This window comes from Alternaria novae-zelandiae (genome assembly GCF_023758075.1).
Source record: "Alternaria novae-zelandiae strain BMP 2774 chromosome Unknown scaffold_23, whole genome shotgun sequence".
NCBI classification, from domain to species: Eukaryota; Fungi; Ascomycota; class Dothideomycetes; order Pleosporales; family Pleosporaceae; genus Alternaria; species Alternaria novae-zelandiae.
The window spans coordinates 177869-200376 of NW_026056983.1; the positions used below are offsets into that span (position 1 = coordinate 177869).

At 54.0% G+C, this 22508-nt stretch overlaps 7 protein-coding genes across 7 annotated transcripts; 4 read left to right on the forward strand and 3 right to left on the reverse strand.

The window, feature by feature from the left end:
* Positions 1–1038: 1038 nt before the first annotated feature.
* Positions 1039–2402, reverse strand: J4E88_009221 (uncharacterized protein; the record flags this gene model as incomplete). The annotated part of the gene is made up of 2 exons (XM_049402825.1): positions 1039–2064; positions 2229–2402. 2 exons carry the CDS (start codon positions 2400–2402, stop codon positions 1039–1041), a joined length of 1200 nt encoding a protein of 399 aa, XP_049251313.1.
* Positions 2403–3526: 1124 nt separating this feature from the next.
* On the reverse strand, positions 3527–7665 carry J4E88_009222 (uncharacterized protein; the record flags this gene model as incomplete). The annotated part of the gene is made up of 4 exons (XM_049402826.1): positions 3527–3600; positions 3655–4052; positions 4106–4355; positions 4404–7665. 4 exons carry the CDS (start codon positions 7663–7665, stop codon positions 3527–3529), a joined length of 3984 nt encoding a protein of 1327 aa, XP_049251314.1.
* A 1849-nt stretch (positions 7666–9514) lies between these two features.
* Positions 9515–10483, forward strand: J4E88_009223 (uncharacterized protein; the record flags this gene model as incomplete). The annotated part of the gene is made up of 1 exon (XM_049402827.1): positions 9515–10483. The coding sequence occupies one exon, from the start codon at positions 9515–9517 to the stop codon at positions 10481–10483; it is 969 nt and encodes a 322-aa protein (XP_049251315.1).
* A 1823-nt stretch (positions 10484–12306) lies between these two features.
* J4E88_009224 (uncharacterized protein) lies at positions 12307–14238 on the reverse strand (the record flags this gene model as incomplete). The annotated part of the gene is made up of 5 exons (XM_049402828.1): positions 12307–12459; positions 12512–13106; positions 13153–13882; positions 13930–14123; positions 14174–14238. 5 exons carry the CDS (start codon positions 14236–14238, stop codon positions 12307–12309), a joined length of 1737 nt encoding a protein of 578 aa, XP_049251316.1.
* A 509-nt stretch (positions 14239–14747) lies between these two features.
* On the forward strand, positions 14748–15591 carry J4E88_009225 (uncharacterized protein; the record flags this gene model as incomplete). The annotated part of the gene is made up of 2 exons (XM_049402829.1): positions 14748–15353; positions 15400–15591. 2 exons carry the CDS (start codon positions 14748–14750, stop codon positions 15589–15591), a joined length of 798 nt encoding a protein of 265 aa, XP_049251317.1.
* Positions 15592–17014: 1423 nt separating this feature from the next.
* Positions 17015–19138, forward strand: FYU1 (putative UTP--glucose-1-phosphate uridylyltransferase; the record flags this gene model as incomplete). Its single annotated transcript, XM_049402830.1, has 3 exons — positions 17015–17119; positions 17520–17615; positions 17771–19138. 3 exons carry the CDS (start codon positions 17015–17017, stop codon positions 19136–19138), a joined length of 1569 nt encoding a protein of 522 aa, XP_049251318.1.
* Positions 19139–19859: 721 nt separating this feature from the next.
* J4E88_009227 (uncharacterized protein) lies at positions 19860–21768 on the forward strand (the record flags this gene model as incomplete). Its single annotated transcript, XM_049402831.1, has 5 exons — positions 19860–20033; positions 20095–20748; positions 20807–21278; positions 21372–21690; positions 21714–21768. 5 exons carry the CDS (start codon positions 19860–19862, stop codon positions 21766–21768), a joined length of 1674 nt encoding a protein of 557 aa, XP_049251319.1.
* Between the last annotated feature and the right edge of the window lie 740 nt (positions 21769–22508).

A 22508-nucleotide genomic window follows, 5' to 3' on the forward strand; every position in this document is an offset into this window, starting at 1 on the left:
ATGCGCGGGCGGTGGAATCAAGTAGACGCAACGGGCGATGAACTTGAGTGCCTGCGGTCCAGACAGGTGTACCATGCCCCTCTTCATATACACCCAAGCAAACTCCAAGACCGACGCTCTGGACAAGAGTTGCACAAGGGTCGCACGCGACTATCGAGCGTGTCCACTCTCGCCATGGCATTTCGTTCGCTCGGTTCCCGCGTTATCACAGCAACATGCACATAACAGCCATCCAAGACCATGGAACGGCGCCTAGTCCGGTCGGAGGATCATACAAACCAGACCTTCAGGCATACTGCCGCAGTTAAGCGCGTTGGTTAGAGGCATCCAAGGCCGTGGTAGCCCCAGGATCAGGATAAGATAGGAATGAGCAAAGAACCCGGGCGCCAATACGAGCAACCAGCCTTGCTCCATGGGCGCGGCGGAACGTTCGAAAAAGACGTGCCAAGCTGGGCTAAGCAGGAAAAGATAACGCTCAGGGAAGCTTCCCATGCGGGCGCGCAGGACGCGCCAAGCCAGTATCCATCTCTTGGTCTTGTCACCTCCCCTTCTGGCCCTAGTCACGATTGCGACGCGCCTGAATGGATCTAGGATCTCCGCCCGGATGGTAGCCAAGACCTTGGACGTAGGGTTATCAGTATAAGCGTTTCATCACGGTTACCTCCTTCTGCAATGGATCACGCGCGAGATGATGGCTGATGGGGCGTGGTTGCGACGGGGCGTTGGAAACTTGGAGAGGTTGGTGTTGAAGCGGCGGGTGTAATTGGTGTTCAGATAAACCTCACGCTATCAATCAAGCACGGACCTGCTAGCGGAAAATTGGCGGAAGTCGTGGCGGAGAGATCACCGCACCAACGAACTTCTTTCGATTTAACATCTATGGGTATCTACTGCCGAGAGGATGGAGGTGGTGACATCCACTGAGGCAAATTACTCGCAGCTGCCAAACACCATTTTCCCAAAACTTTTGCCCTTATCTTTCCATGCTCTCGGTCTCACCGAAATCTCACTTGCCGGAAAAACTCGTCTCACTTCCAATCAGCCGTCCCGAATCAGTTGTAGCCATTTCTGGATCCTGCTGGTGGTCAGTGACATCGGCGTTGTAGAATTGATCTGGTGGGTATCCGAACCTGGATAGAACTCTTCCGCGTCAGGGCGAGGCACGTGAGTGCTCGCACCTGAGCCTGATGATGGTTGCTGAGGACGTGTTGGACGACCTTGAGCCGATGCTGGACCTTGGCCTTGTTGATTTCCTGAAGATCCGCGACCACGTTGAGTAGATTGGCCTTGATAACCCGCATTGCTGACTTGCTGCGGCGGCGGCATCGCGAAACCGCTGCTTGCTCCCGTCTGTGAAGAGTAGTCTTGGTGGGCGGTAAACATCATTTGACTGCCAGTCCAGCCGCCGCCATACTGCTGTCCAGGGTTGGTGAATGGCTGCTGTTGGTAAAGGTTTCCAGGATAGCCACCCATAGCCGGCTGAGCCATGTAAGGATTACCATACCCATACTGATAAGTTGGGTAGCCATACATTCCCGAAGGTGGAATTGAAGGGAACTGAGATGACGCCTGTTGCATGTTGGGAGAAACATTTGGTCCTTGGTTAAAACGACCACCGCGGTCCGAACGTCCAACGAAGTCGCCACGAGGCTGCGAAGGCCGACCCCTTCCACGACCGTTTCCGCGACCATTTCCACGACCACGCTCAGCCTGATCGACCCTCATGTTGAGGTTAGCCAGTTCCCTCTCCAGTGTCGCATTCCTTGCTTCAAGCACTGCAACAGAAGTAGCGCGCGCTGGGGCAGCTTCAGCTGGAGATGCGGTGGACGGCCTAGTACTAGTATGTCCTGCTCGAGGGAACTCCGGACTCGGGTTGTCTCCCAAGGAGAAGAGCATGTATGATCCGTGAACGATGGCGTGGCGGACAAAGATACGCAGACAGTACTGGCTGCCTTGATCGGTGACGGGAATGAACTTCGACATTTCCGCCGCTGTCAAAAGTTCCGAGTTGAGTAGGCATAGGCGGAGACGTTCGATTGTGAACGGGAAGTCTTCGTAGTGCTCCTAGGATGTATGCGTCAGTGCCTGTATTTAAGAGATGGCGGAGTGGCTGTTGGGTGTCCCAGGTGCACTCCACGTATTTCCCCGCCGTTGTGTGGCTTGGTGGGGATACGATGTGTGCTCTTGGGTTGCCTGATGGGGAGTAAGTTGGCGTCCGGGTTACTTACGAGAAGATGCAGGTTCGACCTTCCGAAGACGACCTGGCGGTTCCACTCCATTGTAGTCCTACGCTCTTCTGGGTAGACTCGCTGGAGGAAAGGAATGAGTTCAGAGTCGACCCAGTCTTGGTCGATTGGCGCAGGAGAGGAGTTGAAGACAGCAGGGGGTGTTCGGCCAGTCATGGTGACAAGAAGGTGGAGTTGGACGTAGAAAGAAGATCGAGTCAAGTAGCAAGTCGAATTGTATTAAGGTAGGGTATACTCGATTGCAGTCAAGTCGCGTAGGTGTCGTGTGTGGGGAGGAAGGAAGGAGTGTACTCCTGACAGTATCGATAGATTATATACACACTAGCAAGTGAAGGGCCCAGCAGGTACCCGCATTGTTTATCTGTTTATCGTGCTCACTCCCTCCTTCACTTTGTTCTTTCGACGTCATTCCCGCAGTTACCCGCGCCTTTTTGCTCACTTGACGAGCACGCGATTGCTTGCTTCGGCGCCTCGTTAAGTCCGAGCAAACGCAGTTGTATACAACCCGACGCGCTGGCTTTTATCTCCGATCAGGTGAAGGAGAATTTGAGGAGTTGGTCCTTCACCTTTCACGATGTTCGCAGTGAGAGGAGGATGCAACCGAGTTTGGATTGCGTTTTCAGAAAGTAGTCTGTACGACGAGGCACTGTGATAGCAGCAATCAAGTTTGCAATTCTTTTGAGATTAGTACTGTGATGACGCGGAGGGGCAAGTGGAGGACAATTCGCCGTCTCTGTGATACTCGGACGAAAAATTACCACCCTATGATTTCCTCGCAAAGGAACCAGCTGTTGCAGCGTCGATGTTACCCAATTCGTGTTCCTCCGTCATGGGAGTAAACTAAACACGCTTCAGTGGTAGAGGGCAGATGGGATAAGTCGAATAACTCTGCTTTCATTCAGACCTCTCTCTGTATTTGACAGCGAACACACTCTGGTATATATCGAACCTAATCGCTAACAAAACATGGATATGCCAACAATGCTTAGAAAGTCCTAACAAACAAACACCCCTAATTCCCTACATGCCAGTAGTGATATCTCGTGTCACATTTTGCTCCGAAACGCCAAAACACAAAAGGGTAAAAGAAGGAGAAGCGCCTGTCTTCTTTGTCCAGAAGGGTGTGGAGTAGAAGAGAGAAGAGGAAGGAAATCGAGAAGCGAGCCTCGCGCTTGGTGGTAACAAAGGAAAATGTACATCTGCGGTATTTGATGTGTGGTGGTGGTTATGCAAGCCAGCTAGTCTTCCAAGTCCAGCAAGCCGGGAAGGGAAGTGAAGTTCTATATCTTCCTTCGAACAGTGAACTTGCGCTCCATGGTCGCAGCGGGTAAGGCTTCAGCGAAGGTATCGCGTGCTGTTATTCATCTTAGCATTGTCCCTGTTAGGAAATGGTGTGCGCATGACTTACTCTCAGCAGAATCAAACATGATGAGAATATCATCATGCTCGCCCGGATACTCAATCTCATCTAGACAAACAAATCGTCTCTTCGTACCAGACCAACCGGTAAGTCTGCCCTCCGCCTTTTGTATTTTGCCCTCGCCCCTGCGTTCATCGACCGGAAGAGCGAATTTCGCATCGACAAGCTTGAGTCCGAACTGACCGTTCTTGTCAGTCTTTTGGAACGTGTCAGTGAGGCGGAGTTGGAAGTTCATGGCGTCGGCATGGGAGAAGTCTTCGAAGAAGGCAAGAAGTTGGATGATGTTGTCTTGTTCGACGATCTGGAGTCGGATGCGTGTGGCGGTCCATTGCTTGTAGATGGGGACGACCATGCGTCGACGGGAGATGGAGAAGGAATTTGCGAGACTGAGATAGTGTTAGCTAGATATCAAAAGGCACGGTGAGGATGATAGACATACCCGTCGAATTTCACGTGAAAGCCGGTGACAGCTAACTGGAAGGTGTGTAGATCGTTGAAGGAGTTGAAGGTCAGTCTTCGGATCGTCGAGGCGCTTGTGAGTGTCTTGAGGAGCTTGGCTAGTTCATCGGGGACGGCAGGGTCGGTTCGGCTGCTGTCGACAGCTACAGCCATGTCTTGTTGAGCTTCACGGAGGAGTGTGAGTTCGGCGGCTCCGTCGACTGGGAGGCGGACTAGAAGTTCACCAGATCCTGGAAGTCGTTAGTATCGCGTTATTCGTCCGAGAAGACTCAACTTACCCAAGTTCATGCGGTCAGAGATGATACCAGCAGTATGTCGACACATGATTCTCAAACTCTCACTTTTGACAGTAGGTGCTGATTCCAATCCTGCAGCTTCTGGATCCAGGTTCATAACCTTGGCTTCCACCCACTGCAGCTTTTCAAGCACGCGACTACCCTGCGAGGTAAAGCCCTCTGACTGGTCCGCACTCTCAATGTGGAATGCCTTCAGTGCGACTTGAGCGAAGGTAGTCTCACCTTCTGCGACATTCATGGACGTGAATGTGCCAAAGAGGTCGTTTCGGTCCCTGCCACTCTGGAAGACGAGGTGAGCTGCACATGTCCTCAGCTTCTTATCCGCACTTTCTTCACGGAATCGCAGTCTCAACGCCGGAGCTTGGTTAGCTTCGGTGACGTATTCGAAGTTCATGGGCTCCTGCTTTGTTCCGAGCTCATGGTTGATCAAGCTGACTTGCTTGGTTTGCTGCGGCGTGACCAGAACCATACGGTAGCCTCGATGCAACTTCCGCTTTCCTGTACCTTCACTACTTCGTTCGATTCTTTGGAACACCATCAGCTTGCAGCCTTGAATCCGATCGCCTGGCCATGCCGATGGGTTTGCAGGATCCCGGTAGCTCGCCTCCTGGAGGTACAATTTGCAAGCAAAGCGCTCGTCTCTCCGTTCTCGTAGATCTGACTCGACTCGGTTCGTGTGATTGACGATAGACCAGAGACTACGGAAGTCACTCTCGTGCAGCGCAAGAGTCAAGACAAATCCGTGCTTCAACTGAACTGTGAGTTGCGAAACCTGTTGCTTCCAGTTGACATCTTTCCAGCCAAGTACTGATCCTGAGCCCACCAGAAGGTTGATGAGGCTGTTTTGGCTGCAGATGGCCAACTTGACTTGAAACTCGTCCTTAGACCGCATGACAGAAACAACAGCATCCATCGGAACGCGGTCGGTCGCGGGGTCGTCGGTCGAGACCGAGGCTTTGACGAACATGCGGAAGTAGCAGAAGTCGGTCTTGGTGTCGGAAAGGGGTATATACTGGGATAGACTAAACTGGCTGCCGTTGGGAGCAGGGAGCCCGGAGGTTAGCACGCTCGCTGCATCTGCGGGGAATGTCGGATACTCCTCCCATATCTTCTGGTCTTGTCCCTGGATAAGAGCTTGCGTTGGAGGCATGCTTTGATGCTTCTTCATCGACCCCACAAGCAATTTCAGGTAGTGGGTAATCGCATTCTGTATATCAAACACCTCCGCACTCGCAGGGTCTCCGGCTTGTCTTGCCATACCGACTTGCGCGTCGGGGGACGAGTTGCCGTACCCCTGTAAGCTAGGATGGTTCGGAAGGACTTCAGAGATGATCCACCACACTTTGGCCAGGTCGACATGCGGTTGAGCCAGTCGTTCTTGTATGGGTTCGGCAGACTTGGATTGACTCCTAATCAGGTTCTCCATTCCAGTGCGTCCTTTCAAGAACCACCAAGTAGCGACTCTGAGCCATTGCATCGGCGAGTGATTGTTGAGGTTGCCTCCGAGCTGAGCTGTCAGCTGGAAGATGCCTCTCATATGCGTGATGCGCTCGGCAAAGTCCCGGTATGCGGAATCATTCGCAGATCTCGTATCCGAACGAGCGAGAGGAGCAGCGGGTTTGGCGCTGGTGCTGGCACCAGATGCGTTTCGTGACGGCAACTGGCTGGGAGGTCCTGAGATGGCGAGAGGCTGGGGAAGTGAAGAAGGTTGCAGTTGAGGTTGAGCGGACGAGAAGTAAGATGTACTCGGGGGAAGCTGGGGTGGGGTTGGGAGATTTGGGCTGTCGTCAAGGGCCCCGAAGAGAGCGTTCTCTTTGATCGACGGAATCCGTTGTACGTTCGTATTGATAAAAGGATCCGACCGTGCAGCAGGAGAGGCGCGTGTCTGTGAAGGGGAAAATGCGACATATTGCGATCTAGACGCGGATGGTGGTGATTGCGCTCCCGGCCGTCCTGGGGAGGGCCCACGGGCTCTCGATCGTTCAGGGTCCTCAGTGTCCAGTCTCATCCGAGGAGATCCCCTGGAATCGGACTGTGGTGTCTCGAGAGGTGTTCTGGCCGCGGCCGGTGTGGCATATGAGGAAGGAGGTGTGCCCACGAGGGACTGCTGTGAGCTCGTCTCGGAGTCCCGTCTTTGACCCGAGGCTGCCCGTTGCGATGCCTCATGCAGTGTTCTGCCCTCTTCCGATCGCATCTTTTGTTTCACCCTCGCAGCGAACGAACTCGGGCCGTCGTCCTCCTGCTCAGCCAAATGTCTTTCTGGCATCATGGGCACCGAAGGTATCGCATGCACCGGCGAGGGCAGATCGTCGTCGCCCAGGGTACTGAAGCCAGTCTGCGTGCGCTTAAGCGGCTTTGGCTGGAAGTCGTCCTCTTCTTGGATAGTAGGTTCGCGTACTGACATATTCCTCGACATGACAGGTGAGAGGTTGTCCGAATCCTGGGAATACACAGAGTCCTCGCTGGTGCTGGGTCGCCTTCCGGGAGGGATAGATATAGGCTCTGGTATCCCGTCAAAGCCAGTGGGCGCCCTGGTGAGGCCCTTTGGTCGGTCTCCCAAGCCCATAGATCCCATGTAGCGCGGCGGTGTGGGTGGCAGTTGCGTAGCGTGGGTGTTGATCTGACCCATCTGCATCTTCTGGCCGAGTGGTGGGGACAGCTCGCCGGGGTTCGTCCGCGTTCTCGTGAGGTTTGTTCTGTACTCGGTCTGCGAGGGGGTCCTGCCTATGCCATTGCTGCGCGCTCCCAGATTTGCATCGTCCTGCGGCGTCTGAGATTGCACCTTCTCCGGTTCCGGGATCGTCGCTGCCTTTTTGTTCTTCGCGACTTCCACAACGGGGTCCTCGCACTCGTCCCCGCCATGGCCTATGACTTCGGGGACTGTGCGCACGAAGCTCACGGTGAAGCCCTTCTTGCGCGTGCCAGTCTTCAGACCGCCGGGCCCTGGGCTCTTTCCGGCAGCAGCTGCGCTGTTCAGGATCGTCTGTGCGCCGGGCCATCGCTGGGCGCTCGCAACGTCTATGCGGGGTCGGAGGAAGGCTGAGGCGGCGGCAGCGGCGTCCTTTTGCTGCTGGGCGGCGCGGTCGGTCGAGGGCTTGAGGAAGTCGTTGATGTCGTGGTCGTCCGAGGGCGGCTTCGTCTTGGGCTGTGTGGCGGCGGCGAGTTCGTTGGTCTTTTCGAAGATCTTGGTCTTCCAGCGGCTCTTTGAGAAGAGCTTACTCCCGGCATCCTGTGCGTCCACCATGGTGCTGCCCGCAGACCAAGACTGGTGCTATCACTGGTGGTGGGAGGGGTCGTGGGTGGTGGAAATGCACACCGTGAATGGCGGGTGAGGCGCGTCGGGGTGATCGCGTGCCTGGCGTCGAGGCTGCGTGTGTCGTGTTTGCCGTCCCTGGGGCTCAATTGATTATTGGCGGCGGCGACGGGCTGGCCAACGTGTTCCGAGAGTCTGTCACTTCTCTAACAGGGTCCGGCCACATGAAACTGCCTGATGCGAAGAACCAATGCCGCCGTCAGGTATATACAGGTGAAAAGAAAGGCAGATGGGAGGAAAGCCACGAAATGCGGACCACGCCAGGACCCAACAACGTCGTGGAACCGCCGCTGTAGTTGCGGAGTAGTTTATCAGCTAAATTGCCCAGGGTCGAAGCTAATTGCGCGCCGCCCGCTTATCGTTGCATGCCTGCAGCGGTATCCTAAACTCCTTTTGCGTCTGCTGCCTCGGGCTTTCTCTACACGAGCAAGATTTGCGTAAAGCCGTACAGCGAAATTGCGATTCTGCGTCGCTTGCCGGCTACGGCTATGCTTGGAAACGGCCGTCTGCAGATGTCTCGTGTTCGCAGCGCCAACGTCGACACACCCCACATTCAGCCCACCAGATCCCGTCTGTGCGCCGCGCACTCGGTCCTACATTCACCCAGTTACCACATGCGGTCGTATAGCATTCCCTTGGCGGCAGCGCCTGCAGTCTGTGTGCGGCTCAAACATTGACCTTGTTGTATCCGGCGCATCGACAATGACTTCTCCATGTGCTTTCCATTGTCATCTCACCACCAGCACTGCCCGGTCTTCTATGCCCAACGTCTTACTCTATGTACGTAGATCCTGGCCCCAGCTTGTCAAGATCGTCATGACGTGCGTGGCATGTGTTTCACTCTCCTCTTCATGTGCGTACCTCGACAACCCCCTGAGGAACATGGCGACAACAACAACAGATTCCAACTGCTCAACGATACCTCGCTTGTAAGGCTATTGAGTGTCTCCCGAAGGGGAAGACCACAGGATGGGCTATGCCCGAAACAACAATGGAGTTGATAAGGCGCGACAGGGGTAGCGGTTCCTTAGCGTACCGCAAGCCTCGGCTGTGCCACCTGGCCGACGTCTAAATATACTCGGAACGGAGGCCTTGACGTTCCGCTTTCACGAACGAACAACACAACACGGCCACAAGAATTTCGAGGCAGGAGGATTGTGCCTTTGCCAGCGCTTCAAACACTTTTCCATTCAGCGCGTCTCGCGATGCAACACGAACAACAGGTGCTTACTTCAGACGCTAGCGGCCTTGGTCGTCCGCTATTGGCCACATGGCCTTTACCGATATGCAGTGGTGTGCCGACATGGTAGGATTAAGATGAGCGCTCATCTACCAGACTGTAAGCCGTTGGTGGCGCAACCCGATGAACCCATAAGCAGTAACCACCAAACATCCCAGCAGGAAACTTGCAAATTCGGTAGACCTGCAGTGAACGGCTCTGCAGTATATATCGGTCGGCTGCTAGGGCATACGATGCACAGAAGAACGAACTGTCCATCTTCATTTCCATCAGCACATCTCTCCGCTTCCATGCTTCCACCGAGCATCATGAGAGCCGGTGTTGGCCGATGGATGAATAAAGTACACATTAGACTTCCGACGAACACCAAACCGCGGTCTTTCAGAGCCGCAAGTGGGGCAAAGCCATGCGCCAATGACGAAGAAAGCCCCATACTATCGTCATCGCACCGACACTCTGAACCCTCAGTACAGTACCCCGCGAAACTTCATCTTCCCCTCATCTCCATAGCCTCTGCCGTTTATTCCATTGCATCACAAAATGTCGTCTCAAGCCAGCTCCGAGCCTCTCCAAACGTACGAGATTTCTGATTTCAAGTTCCACAATGGCACCACACAGCCGAAACTCAAGCTGGCCTACAAGATCCTCAACCCGCACAACAGCAAGATAGCGGTTGTACACACATGCTTCAAAGGCCGTCTCGACACCACCTTGACACATGCCAACGCCGCTCTGAAGAATCACAAGATCATCCTGATCGCCCTTCTCGGCAATGGCGAATCTTCTAGCCCTTCAAACACGCCCGACTTCCCCAGTACCCTTGAGTACATGGACTGCATCAATTCCCAGTACCAGCTTCTTACCCAAGAGCTCGGTATCAAAGAGGTAGATGTCATGCTAGGATTTTCGATGGGTGGCCAGATCACCTACCATTGGGTAACAGCACACCCTGACTTCATCAAGCATGCCGTAATCGTATGCTCATCTGCCAAAACAAGCAAGCACAACTTCCAATTCCTCGAAGGACCCAAGGCAGCGCTGGAAAGTGCAAAGAGTCCTGAAAGAGGTATCAGAGCATTCGGAAAGGCCTATTCTGCGTGGCTGACAAGCGCCGAATGGTTCGACGAAGAATGCTACAAAGAGATGGGCTTCCAGCAACTGCGAGACTGGGATGATGTGGCTACTATTCAGGGTTACGAAGGTTGGACAGGTGACGATCTTCTGGTAATGCTGGGTATGTGGCAGCGCGGAGACATCACTCGGTGCACCAAGGCGGAGGATGTAGAGCCGGCACTCAAAAGCATCAAAGCAAAGGTTCTGCTCATGCCGTGCGAGTACGATCAGTACTTCCGACCTTATGTCAGCGAGAAGGAAGCCAAGAGCCTGGAGAATGCGACCGTGGAGATTGTACCCAGCATCTGGGGACATATTGCGGGTGGCGGGGCCAACCCGAAGGATGTGGATTGGATGGATCATCGGATCAAGCTTTTCCTACGGGGCTTGGTATGATTTTACAGAGAGCTATCGAGTATGGGCATAATTATTTTCCCATGTTAGATGTCAAAGTCGTGAAAGGTTGGCGACAAGGAATAGCCTACACACGTCAGTAACGTCAAAAGTAATTTCAAACAAACTTCAAAAATCGGCCAACAAATGTGCATCTCATCTTGAACGAAGTTACTACTGTAATCCATTCAGCCCAATTCTCGCATGTGCTCATGTTCTGACAACCCCGAACATGGAGCAACCACATTCGTGTTTCAAGATCCCCGCAAAAACGATATGTCACCGCCAAGCTATTACACCCGCTGCCTCACCTCCACCCAGGCACGCTTCAACGTTCTCGAAGCCGCCCAGCGTCTCCGTGCGCAATTCCTCCACAAATTCTCAAGGCACTTCCGTGAAATCTTAAGCCCAGCAAAACCCTCTTCAGCATCCACAGCAATGATAACATCACCCACTTCTTCATCGGCGTCAGACCACAACACCTCCGATGCCGCACCGACAGCGACTCGCGGCAACGGCCGCAAGTCACGCGTTTCAGCAGAGCACACGTTGAACCGCGTGCGCGAGAATCAAAGGAGACACCGCGCTCGACAGCGCGATCATGTTGCTTCTCTTGAGCAAAAGCTCGCCGAGACCGAAAAGTTGCTTGAAGAAGCGCGAGCGGAAATCGCCGCTCTGAAAGCAGGAGGATGCGCGGCGGGCTCACACCAACAACCCCAACGACAGAATACCAGCAACGAAGATGTTGAAGAAGGAGAAAGATATATAGGAGAAGGAAATGCGCCTGTATCTCAAGATATACCCAGACCACCCGTTTCCGCTTTAACCGATTCACAACCCGATTCGCTAGCACTCACATCCATCCAACCAGATCAGCTCATCGACCCGCAACTAGCAAACTACCCTGATGTCCACGGGCATGTCCCAGACATGAGCGACCTTTCCTTCTTGGGCGGATCCTCTTTCTACCTGCCGTCGCCATCGTCGTCGTCACGGTCAAACATGTCGTTGGTATCGCCAACTTCAATCTCAACGTCAACGTCAACACAAGCCCCGTCCCTCGACACCCACCTCACGGTAACCAACACAACAACTTTAACAATAACTGGTCCCCCACCCTGCTGCAACGACCCCCCAACTCCAAACTCACCCCCTCCAACAAACACGCTAGAATGTACATCCTGCTCCACGAAACCTCCCCCCTCCCCCAGTGAAAGTACAACGCTCTGCGCCCAAGCCTTCGTCATGATCGGGCAGCAGAACTTCCGCAACCTCGATCCGGATACGATTAGGCTGTGGCTGGCGCAGGGATTGCGGAGGGCGCAGAGGGAGGGCGAGGGCTGTAGAGTTGAGAATGGTGCGTTGTTGAGGTTGTTAGATTTTATTAGTGGGTTGTAGTAGATGGAAGACGGGAGGAAGTGTACTTGAGGGGAGTTTAGAATATCTGCTGAGTTCGTCTGGGAAGGAGTATAAGGATGGGCGTACGGTGTCTTTCACATCCTCTTTAACGTATCCATGAGAAGATCGCATTGGGAAAGGCCGAGACTCAACGAAGATATATACCGTGCATTTTGGCAACAGGCAACTACATTTCTTTACCGCAATACATCTATGCATATTCATTCATCTCACGCGATTTGTCATACAAGGTGACATGTGAACAGGAGAAATCGTGGACATTTCATTACCTAAACGCTATGCAGAGAAAAAGAGAAAGTTCCCGTATAGTCATACAAAATATGTGTGGAATGATCGCAAAATCATGCTTGATGATCAATTTGGCACGAGCATGCATGAGAACCCGGGTGCCATCAGAGAAATTGCTTCTAACGTCCCATCCTGATGACACCAGCGTGCACCAGCTTCTGAATCTTGGAGCGGATGCTGGGGTTCTTGAGATGCTCTTGCAGCGCCGCGGGGTCGTCCTTGGCCTGCTGGAGGATGGCTTGCATGACAGGGTCTTGGAGGATGCCAACGATCTGAGTGTGTGTCAGTAGAGCTCTCATGTGAAACATGTATGGGTCGACATACCTCTGGATCCCGCTGGATACGCTCCATAGTTTGTTGCTCAGTCTCACCCTCGCGTGCTGAGTATTGTGCTTGCAGAGCCTTGGCTTCTTGTTGCTGAATCTCACGTGCATTCTTACCGTCCTTGTCGTGCTCCATGGCTTCCGCGCATACATTAACACACTTGTTGTACTCGCGCATGGTGAAGTAGGCTTGGGCTTTCCGCAGGTAGGCTCGGATGAAGTCTGGATCACGCTTGATCGCCTCGTCGCAGTCTGCCACAGCAGATGGGAACTCTAGCAACTTGATGAAGCAGGCGGCGCGGTTGGAGTATCCTCTTGGGTCGTCTGGTGCGCGCTTGATCATCTCGGAGTATGCCTCGACGGCCTCGGGCCAGTTGGACTCCTTGAACTTGGCATTGCCGAGCTCACGCGCCTTCTCAGCCTCTTCGGGGTTGATGTATGACTCCTTCTCTTGTTTGGCCTTGGCCTTTTCCGCTGCACGGAGCTTTGCGAGGACTTCGGGTGTGCGGTGTTCGGTTTGTGCCTTTTGGTAGTATTTGACTGCGTTGGCGAGATCACCCATCTTCTCGTATGCGGTACCGATACGTGCAAAGGCCCTGCGTGTGTTAGCAAATGGCTGGTGTAAGATTGGGAATGACATACTTGGCGATGATCTTGAAGTCGGCCAGGATCTCGCGGCCGTACTCGACAGCCTCTTCACAAGCCTGGATGCAGCCCTCGTAGTCACCCTTCTCAAACTTGGCAGCCCCAAGGTTGGTCTTGTATGCAATGTCCTTGTGTGTCTCCCACGCCTTGTTGTAGTTTTCGATAGCCTCGTCGAATTGTCGCTTCTTGTAGAACTCGGTGCCCTTCTTCTTCAGCTCGTCCGCCTCGGCCTTGGCCTTCTTTGCAGCCTTATCCTCCTCAGACTCTTCTACGGGCTCTGGCTCTGGTTCGGGCTCGGGTGCCTTCTTCGGTTGCTCGGGAGCGGGTCGCGCATCGGGCATCTCGACGTCCTCCTCGGCCTCCTTTGCGCCTGCATCGCCTGCTCCTCCAGCACCTGGGCCTTGACCGAAAGACATGTCGATACCTAGTAGCACGCTCATGACGGAGAGGAAGCGGGGGTCTTGCATGAACTGGCCAGCCATGTTCGGGTTCTTCTGTAGCTGCTGGAGCTTGCCCATGAACTCTGCATCGCCGAGGAGGGAGGCTGTCTTGGGGTTCGCCGCGAGCTTCTGGATCATGTTGGGGTCGTTGAACATGCCACCGAGGCCGACACCGCTGTCGTTCGCCTCGGCTTCGACTGCGCGCTTGACGGCATCGAGGCCTTGTTTTGCCTGAGCATTGCTTGGGTCGAGCTTGAGTGCCTCTTCGAAGGCTTCTGTGGCTGCCACTATTGGGTGTTAGCGACGTCATCTCTCCTAGGAGCGCTATACATACCCAAGTCACCCTCGCCGTGGAGCGCCGTTCCCTTGCGTCCCCAGCCTTTGGCCCAGTCTGGCTTAATCTCGGTAACCTTGTTTGCATCGTCGAGAGCCTTTTGCCAGTCCTTTAGCGAGGCATATGCGCCGGATCGGTTCGAGTAGAGGACGTGATTTTGGGGGTCGAGTTCGATTGCCTGTGAGAACTTCTCGCTGGGATTTGTTAGTAAACCGTCGCTAGGCTGTGTTTGCGGGGACCCTACATGGACTCGGCGAACTTCTTCTCTGCGAAGAGCTTGTTACCCTCGGCTTTTAGTGCGTCGGCCATGGTGGAGGTATCGTGCGTGTGGTTGATTCTGTAATGTGACTGCGAATCTTTTGGTACTACGCGTGCGAGGGACAGGCTCTGAATTATAGTTTGATGGGTAGCTAGAATGTTCGATTGCGGAGCTCTGGCAGGAACGTCCGTGCGGCAGACATCTGGAGGGCGCTCGTCATATACCCCACCACGAGCCTCACCAAACTCACTTTCAGCCTGGTGAGTACCATCTCAGCCCTCTTTCAGCCCTCCAGCCCTCTGCATGCGCGAGTATTTCACATATCAGGTGATGAGATCTAGAGGAATTCGAAAAGAACAATGCGTTTTGTCAATCGCAGACCCAACACTTGTCCCACGCGCTTTGTCGTCTAGCATAATTGCTATGTGATCGCACAGATACCCCATACTGACATCCTGAACAAGTCACCCAAATTTCAGACGATCATCTTGGCCCACCAAGATACACTCTGTCCCTTTAATCAACACCTTTCTTCAAACTTGCCAACCAAATTCCTGTCATGAGCCAGGTCGTTCGTCAGGCCCAGTGGGACGCCGAAGTGGCCTCCAGTGGACACTATGACAAGATTATGGTCCAGAATCTCGAGGTCGTCGTCAACGCAGGAAAAGATGTTTGGGGACGCGAGAAGAAGCAGCGGGCCCTGATCGGTGTCACGTTGACACTCGGAAAGCAGTTCACGTCAGCTTCTTCTACTGACTCCGTCGATGACAGCACTGTGCACTACGGCACGCTCAGCAAGGCGATACAAGCGCGCTTTAAAGATGATTCCATGGCATGGATGTCAACCGTCGCTCTATCGAATGCCGTCTCTCAATGCGTCCGCGATGTCGCAGGCTCGACAGACGTATACGCGATCGAAACCGACGTCTGTTACCTGAAAGGCAGTATGTTTGGCGAAGGCGCTGGACACATCACCTCGCGCGTCGAAGGGTCTGGCACCAGCTCGAACGTACTGTACCTGCGCAACGTCCGCATCCCGTGCCTGATTGGCGTCAACTCCAATGAGAGGCTGCAGAAACAGCCCGTGGTCCTCAATGTCTGGGTTGACAACATGGCTGACTCTCGTGTGGAGGGATACCCTCAGCTAGAAACTTTCTTATTCGAGGTATGCACAGCACAATGTATACGTACACACCGACTGACCAGCGTAGTTGATATCTGGCTCTACATTCCAAACGATCGAGAGCCTGCTTGCGTGGTTGGTCGACGAGCTCAGACAAAGATTCTTCACAGAAGAGGCGGACCAGAACGCGTGGATCAAGCTGAGAATTAGCAAGCCCCATGCGGTACCCTTTGCAGATGCGCCAGCCGTCGAGATAACACGACCCGTACGGTCGAGCTAGGGTGGGGTGGTGTCACTAGCAAACTGCCGCAGCGAGTCAAAGCGTCGCCGTGACTGTGGAAACGTCTGCAGGTTTTCTCGGACGCCAGCCACGGGCACAGCTAACGATGTCTGTTCCTGACTTGTGCTAGGGGAGGTACGTTAGCGCAACCGGTACCGATTCAGTCTCCACTTCCATAGCTGTCCCTGTCTTACAGCCTGACGGCGTGAAGTCGGGAACCGCCAAGCGTCTAAGCTTGTAGAAGCTTCTGCCATTTCGGTTCCTGGTATCGCGAGTTCCTCCAGGCTGGGCCATTGGTACACCTAAATGGTATTCTTGTTGTTGGGCATAATGCGATCAATGGCCCTTGTCGGAATTCGAGAAATAGTCTCAGTAAATTCCCGCAAAGTTTCAACACGGGCATGTGTAGTGGAGGTGGGCGTTCTTGAGGCTGTTGTCGTAGCATGGGCATCGTTGTTGCGTGAATACACCGACTTAGTAGCAGAAGATCCCCCACGTGGTCCGAGCGATGCAGACGTGTACCTGCGCCACTGCCACTTTCCACTTCTGCAGCCACTATCTTTCATCCCAAGTCTCTTCCGCGATATGCAGATGCAAAAGACCCTTGATCACCCGAAACCCCGCTGCATTCGCCTCCGCGTTGCATCGCGCAGTCGCCACTGTGGAAAAAAATGCAACTTTCCCAGCCGGGGAAGTCTGTTGGGGAGCAAGTCGGAAGAGCGGTCTCTGCGCGACGTCAAGCTGACTGCAGCCCCCTGCTAGCGCGGCGGCCAGATGAGGGGCTTTTCAATTTATCGACATAGCTCTCCGAAAAGTTATTCAACAATTGTGCATCGTGAGGTCGAGCAGATAGGCGGCCGCGCAGCCATTCGATAGTCACTGTTGGCTCGGGCGGACGCGGGATGGTGTGAGGACTTGGAAGTGTAACTGTTATGAAGCCACGATACAGTAACGTGGTCAGATCTGAGTGAGAGCTGAGTGAGAAGCTGGATGAAACAGCTCGGGGGCTGTATTCTGATACCAGAATAGCTGGAGCGAAAATAGCTACTAGCCCAAGCCATTGTACAATGGGTGTAATGGCTGCATTGATGGTGTGAAAGCGAGTATCAAAACTTCGTCGTGGGCAGGCACTATTGGTGGCGTGGCCGTTGCCATGCAGAGATGCTGCGGTCGTAACTGCCCTTCTAGTACTTGAGCGGCAATGACCTGCATGTATAAAAGGCAAATTCACACCGTCTCTTCACCATCCCCATCAAACCCCGAGCCTGTTCTCGTTACCAGGCCATAGCTTGTTCTCGACTTGCCCCACGTTCAACGCCAAGCGCGACCCATTGCCTTTAAGGAGACCAGCTCCCCAACACTTGTTGTTCCCTACACCACTCTCTCCTCACGGAACAACCTCTTTTCTCCTCAAACATACACAATGGCGTCTCGCGCGATTCCTTCTCACTTGAAGCCCTCCGCTGCTGAGGGCGGCGAGGGTGGCTTCTCATCCCAACGCCATCACGGCAAGTCGCAGTCCCACGTGGTAAGTACTCTTTCTCTCTGTTTCTGCAGTTGTCCGGCGTGCGTCTTGCTTTTTCCAGCGCTGCTTGCTTGCATTGGTTTTGTTGCTGCACAGCGGACGCAGCTATCCTCACCGCTTCCCGTTGTCTCGACATGGGTATGGTGGGGACCGAGGAGAGCTGGCATTGAGCGGCCACGATTGCTGGTCGATCGCAATACGCCGTTCGGCCAGACGTCAAGGCGATTTCCTACGAGCGGAGTAGGCGATCATCTGAGTTGGTGTTCGCTGCCACTCTCGAGTATTGGCCCCGCATTCGCATCGCCTACTCCCCGCGGGAGTGATGTCGTGGTGACAACACGTACCGTCTCAACAACTCCAACACCTCGAATTCGATTTCAATCAACTAACAACGACTTTGCAGGCTTTCGAAAACACATCCACCAATGTCGCCGCCTCGCAAATGCGCAACGCGCTCAACAAGCTCGCCGACACCGTCACAGACCCTGCTGAGAAGAAGGTCAGTCGCAATCCTTCTATACCCCTCCATCTTCATCTGCCACCTATACATTTCGATATGCTTGCGTGGGTCAATCTTGCGACTACAAGCTGTGAACATGTTTGGAGGGGCATTTGGAGGGTACGTCATTCTGAGCGTATACTGACCCACTACAGTACTTCGAGACTGAGATGGACAACTTCTTCGCTCTGTTCCGCCGATACCTCAACGATAAGGCCAAGGGCACTGCCATTGACTGGAACCGCATCGCTCCCCCGAAGGCCGAGCAGGTCGTCAGCTACGATGAGCTGGCCAACACCGAGGCTGTCGAATACCTGAACAAGTTGGCGGTTGTCAAGCTCAACGGTGGTCTCGGTACCTCCATGGGTTGCGTTGGCCCCAAGTCCGTCATCGAGGTCCGTGATGGCATGTCCTTCTTGGACCTGTCAGTACGACAGATCGAGTACCTCAACCGCACATACGATGTCAACGTGCCGTTCGTACTGATGAACTCGTTCAACACCGACACCGACACTGCCAGCATCATCAAGAAGTACGAGGGCCACAACATCGACATCCTCACCTTCAACCAGTCAAGATACCCCCGTATCCTCAAGGACTCGCTCCTGCCCGCTCCCAAGGAGAACAAGTCCGACATCGCCAACTGGTATCCCCCTGGTCACGGTGACGTTTTCGAGTCTCTCTACAACACCGGCATGATTGACAAGCTCATGGACCGTGGTATCGAGTACATCTTCCTTTCCAACGCCGACAACTTGGGTGCCGTTGTCGATCTCCGCATTCTCCAGCACATGGTCGACTCCCAGGCCGAGTACATCATGGAGCTGACAGACAAGACCAAGGCTGATGTCAAGGGTGGAACCATCATTGACTACGAGGGCTCTGTCCGTCTGCTTGAAATCGCCCAGGTTCCCAAGGAGCACGTCAACGAGTTCAAGTCGATCAAGAAGTTCAAGTACTTCAACACCAACAACATCTGGATGAACCTCGCCGCCATCAAGCGCGTTGTTGAGGCCAACGAGCTTGCCATGGAGATCATCCCCAACGGCAAGTCCATCCCTGCCGACAAGAAGGGCGAGGCCGACATCTCGGTTCTCCAGCTCGAGACCGCTGTCGGTGCCGCCATCAAGCACTTCAAGAACGCGCACGGTGTCAACGTTCCCCGGAAGCGTTTCTTGCCCGTCAAGACCTGCTCTGACCTGATGCTGGTCAAGTCGGATCTGTACACACTGCAGCACGGCCAGCTGGTGATTGACCCCAACCGATTCGGCCCTGCTCCCTTGATCAAGCTCGGCAGCGACTTCAAGAAGGTTTCCAGCTTCCAGGCCCGCATTCCCTCCATTCCCAAGATTGTCGAGCTTGATCATCTGACCATCACCGGTCCCGTCAACCTTGGCCGTGGTGTCACCCTCAAGGGCACTGTCATCATTGTTGCGACCGAGGGCTCCACCATCGACATTCCCCCGGGTTCCATCCTCGAGAACGTCGTCGTCCAGGGTTCGCTCAGGCTGCTCGAGCACTAGAGTGGTTGTCGACATTTTCTTCACAGTTCTTATAGATTTTTTGAGGATACAGGTCTTCTTTAGCCACTGGTAACGAGGGATGACTGCATTGCAACGTACTTGAGCAAAAGACTCAGGCGGTAATGGGGCGTAATAGTCACGCATGTCCATGATTCACGTATCATCATAGACAAAATGCATCTTGAATACAATCCATAATGATCCATTCGTTGTTGCTCGAGTTCACCACACGCTGTGTTTGAAGCTAGTAAGATGTGGTTAGTAGTAAGCTAATCTCCAGTATGGAGAAGATCCATGTCAACCCAAAGAACTGACCCATCTGCAGCTTATTACTTCCAAGAAATGGTGCCTGATTGCGGCCTCACGCCATCTCAGCCTTGCGGCCCTACCGCGGTGATGTCAGAATGTCACCAGCCACGCAGCCAACCCAACCCGCGAACAACAACCCCCACCAATCTCCCGGTTCCTGCGCAGTGCAGAGGCGCAGTCGGCCAGTCACCTGTATCTTACATAGCGATGATGCCTGCTGATAGCGGCGAACAGCACTTGATATAAGCAGCCGTGGCTTCCTGACGCCGTTTTGTCGCGTTCCACACGCCTGCATCCTCGCGTCGCACGCAGCGGGGTTGATCGCAACCTGACGAGCATCAGCTCCGAGCATCGAGCCGAAGATTTGCATGCCTGAGCCCATTAATAGCGATTGCTCCCACCTATCGACAGAATGTCACCCGAACCTATGCCACATAACGAGTTCCAGGACGAACGCGCCGCGAACCTAGCGCAAGCGGATGCGGCGCATCGCGAAGCATACGATTTCTGGGGTTACCTTTTCAAGGAAGATAAATGCGGGACCCCGTTGCTGGATCGCCTGTTGAAGGGCATCGCCTACGTCATTGTGAGTCGAGTGTAGCTTTTAGATGTCCACTGGGAGACCTCAAGCTAATGCGCCACGGTAGAGCCAGAAGTTCGGATCAAGCGACTCGCCTGATCTTACGCCTTCGCAAATCGCAGCCTGGTATCGCAGTGTTGGGGGCGACTACGACGTACTATTCACAGACACACCACCTTCATCCGTCGCGTTCATATATCGGTCACTCGGCGCATTCCACAGCCTGCAACCAGCACCAGACGACGACGGCTACTCGAGTCCTACCATACCTGCGCTGAAGAAGGACGGCTTTGTGACATGGCAGACAATACAGTTGCTGCTAGGGCCAGAAGAGCATGTGCCTTTCCTACAGAAGGCGGTGGAGCTGGATGACATACCCGATCTGGAAACGGGGGGCACCTTCCCTAAAATCCTACCCAAGGAGTGCTTCCCAGAGAAACCGGATGATGCGATGGAGACGTGGTATCAGAGCGTTGCCGCCAGGCTTAAGAAGGAGGCGGAAGAGGAGCTCAATGGGGGCAGTGCGGCTGAGGAGCCAAAACCGCGTACTTCGACGGACAGCGAGGGAAATTCAGCCGATGACAAGTCCGGCGCGTACCGCTACTTTGAAGACCCGCTCTATCGGAATGGAAGACCGCGGCCGACCTTCATGCGCCATGTCTCGAAGCAATCTCCAAGGCCCGCAGAGGACCATGGAAGGCCGGGGGCTATTATCTCAAGGGTGAGACACATGCTGAATCCTCTGAGTACAAGAATCGCCGGAAAGAGAATTATTCCAGACCGCACCGGGTACGGAAGCGATGGGTACTCAGATGAAGATGCCACACCCATTGCGCCTATCCCTCAACCAGGTCCCCGATATTCCGCCCACAAGCGTCCACACCCACCGCGACGTGAATCTTCGTTATCAACAACAGACTCCGACTCAGATCCAGATCGCCCGTCTCCTCGGCGGCAAAATCCTGTACTGCGTACCCATCGATCTCACGAGCCGCCCATATCGCAGCCGGGCTATTTTCCCGCCTACAATGAGGCGCGCCGTTACTCAAATCAACACGACCCAGTCCGAGTATACGAAGGAAATTCAACGGCAACATCTCCCCAACACGTATATGTACCAACTCAATCCCCACTCTTCGCGACCCAAGTCGCGCAAGCCCAGCGAGAAGCACAGAAACAGCAATACTACCTCTCACGACCCGTCATGCCGCCACGCACGAGTTATAGACCCGTTCCATCTAGCAGCGTGCGGTGGGGTCCCCAGACTGTGCATCCTGTAAGTCCACCTCGAGATGCTGAACCACCATACATCCGTGAGCGGGAACGAGAACGTGATCGCGATAGGGAGAGACACCATCGCGACCGCGACCCGTACGCCATGGGAAGCGGTAGCAGCCGCTCCCACCGCCGCCACTCGGAAGACGTCGAATACCCGCGCGAGCGTACCCGCGACCGTGATTCAGCCCGGACACGCAGTCATGATAGAGTCAAAGACGAATGGGACGATCGCCATGATCGAAGTCGCGATCGAGACCGCGACCGCGACCGTGACCGAGACAGAGACAGACATAGAGACCGCGACAAGAGAAACTCCAGCTACGAGGACAGAGACAGAGACAGAGACGACAGTCGCGAAAGAGATCGAGAACGAGACAGAGACCGGGTGCGAGATCCCCGCGTGCATAGGTATGTGTCTGGGGTGCAGGACGGTGTGTCTGGCCGGAAATATCCTGTCGCTTAAGCTTTTTGTTGTGGGATTTCATTTACTAAGATCTTTTGTTGCAGCAGGAGTCAGAGTGTTAGGGGCCAGTTCATGAGGCTGCTTAAAGAATTTTGAGCAGGAACAGTTTTATCAAGTGGGATGTATTGGTGGGTTCTCGAAGGCTTTGTTCGACCCATCGGCTATGCCGTGTGGGTGGTGATGGTGGGGTCTATGGAGTTGGGTGGATTGGTCTGGATGATCTGTGGCGTAGTGGGCCGGGTATGTTCAGTTCAGCTCGCAAAGAGCTTGCACGATGCAACACTGACGATGCACGTATGGTGACACCGTAACGCTAGTAATACATAGACTTGGTATCGAATTCAATACATTGTGTGACACACGGTTTGAGACCCGTGGCTGCACCTGCATATGAGGTGCAGGCTTCACGATTGTTTTTTTTTCTATGCAGGTATTGCAGTAGTCTTCGCTCTGACAAGTTGCGGTAAGAACAGAGACACCTTTTCAGTTCCTTCTTTGTGCAAGGTGGAGGGAAAGTGTTCGGAGACGATGGGGCGGTGTAACAGTTACTTGTGGTGCACGGCCCAGGTACGCGAGGAGACCTCGGGAGGTGGTGGAGGGCATTCACGTGCCAGATGTCCAAATTAGAAAACAACCTTGGACTAGCGACGTTGCCTGCTATAACGTGTTATTGTAGGGATACCGTATACAAGTAGGAACCTGCAGTGACATCATAATCTTCAATTTACATGTGTTGTCTT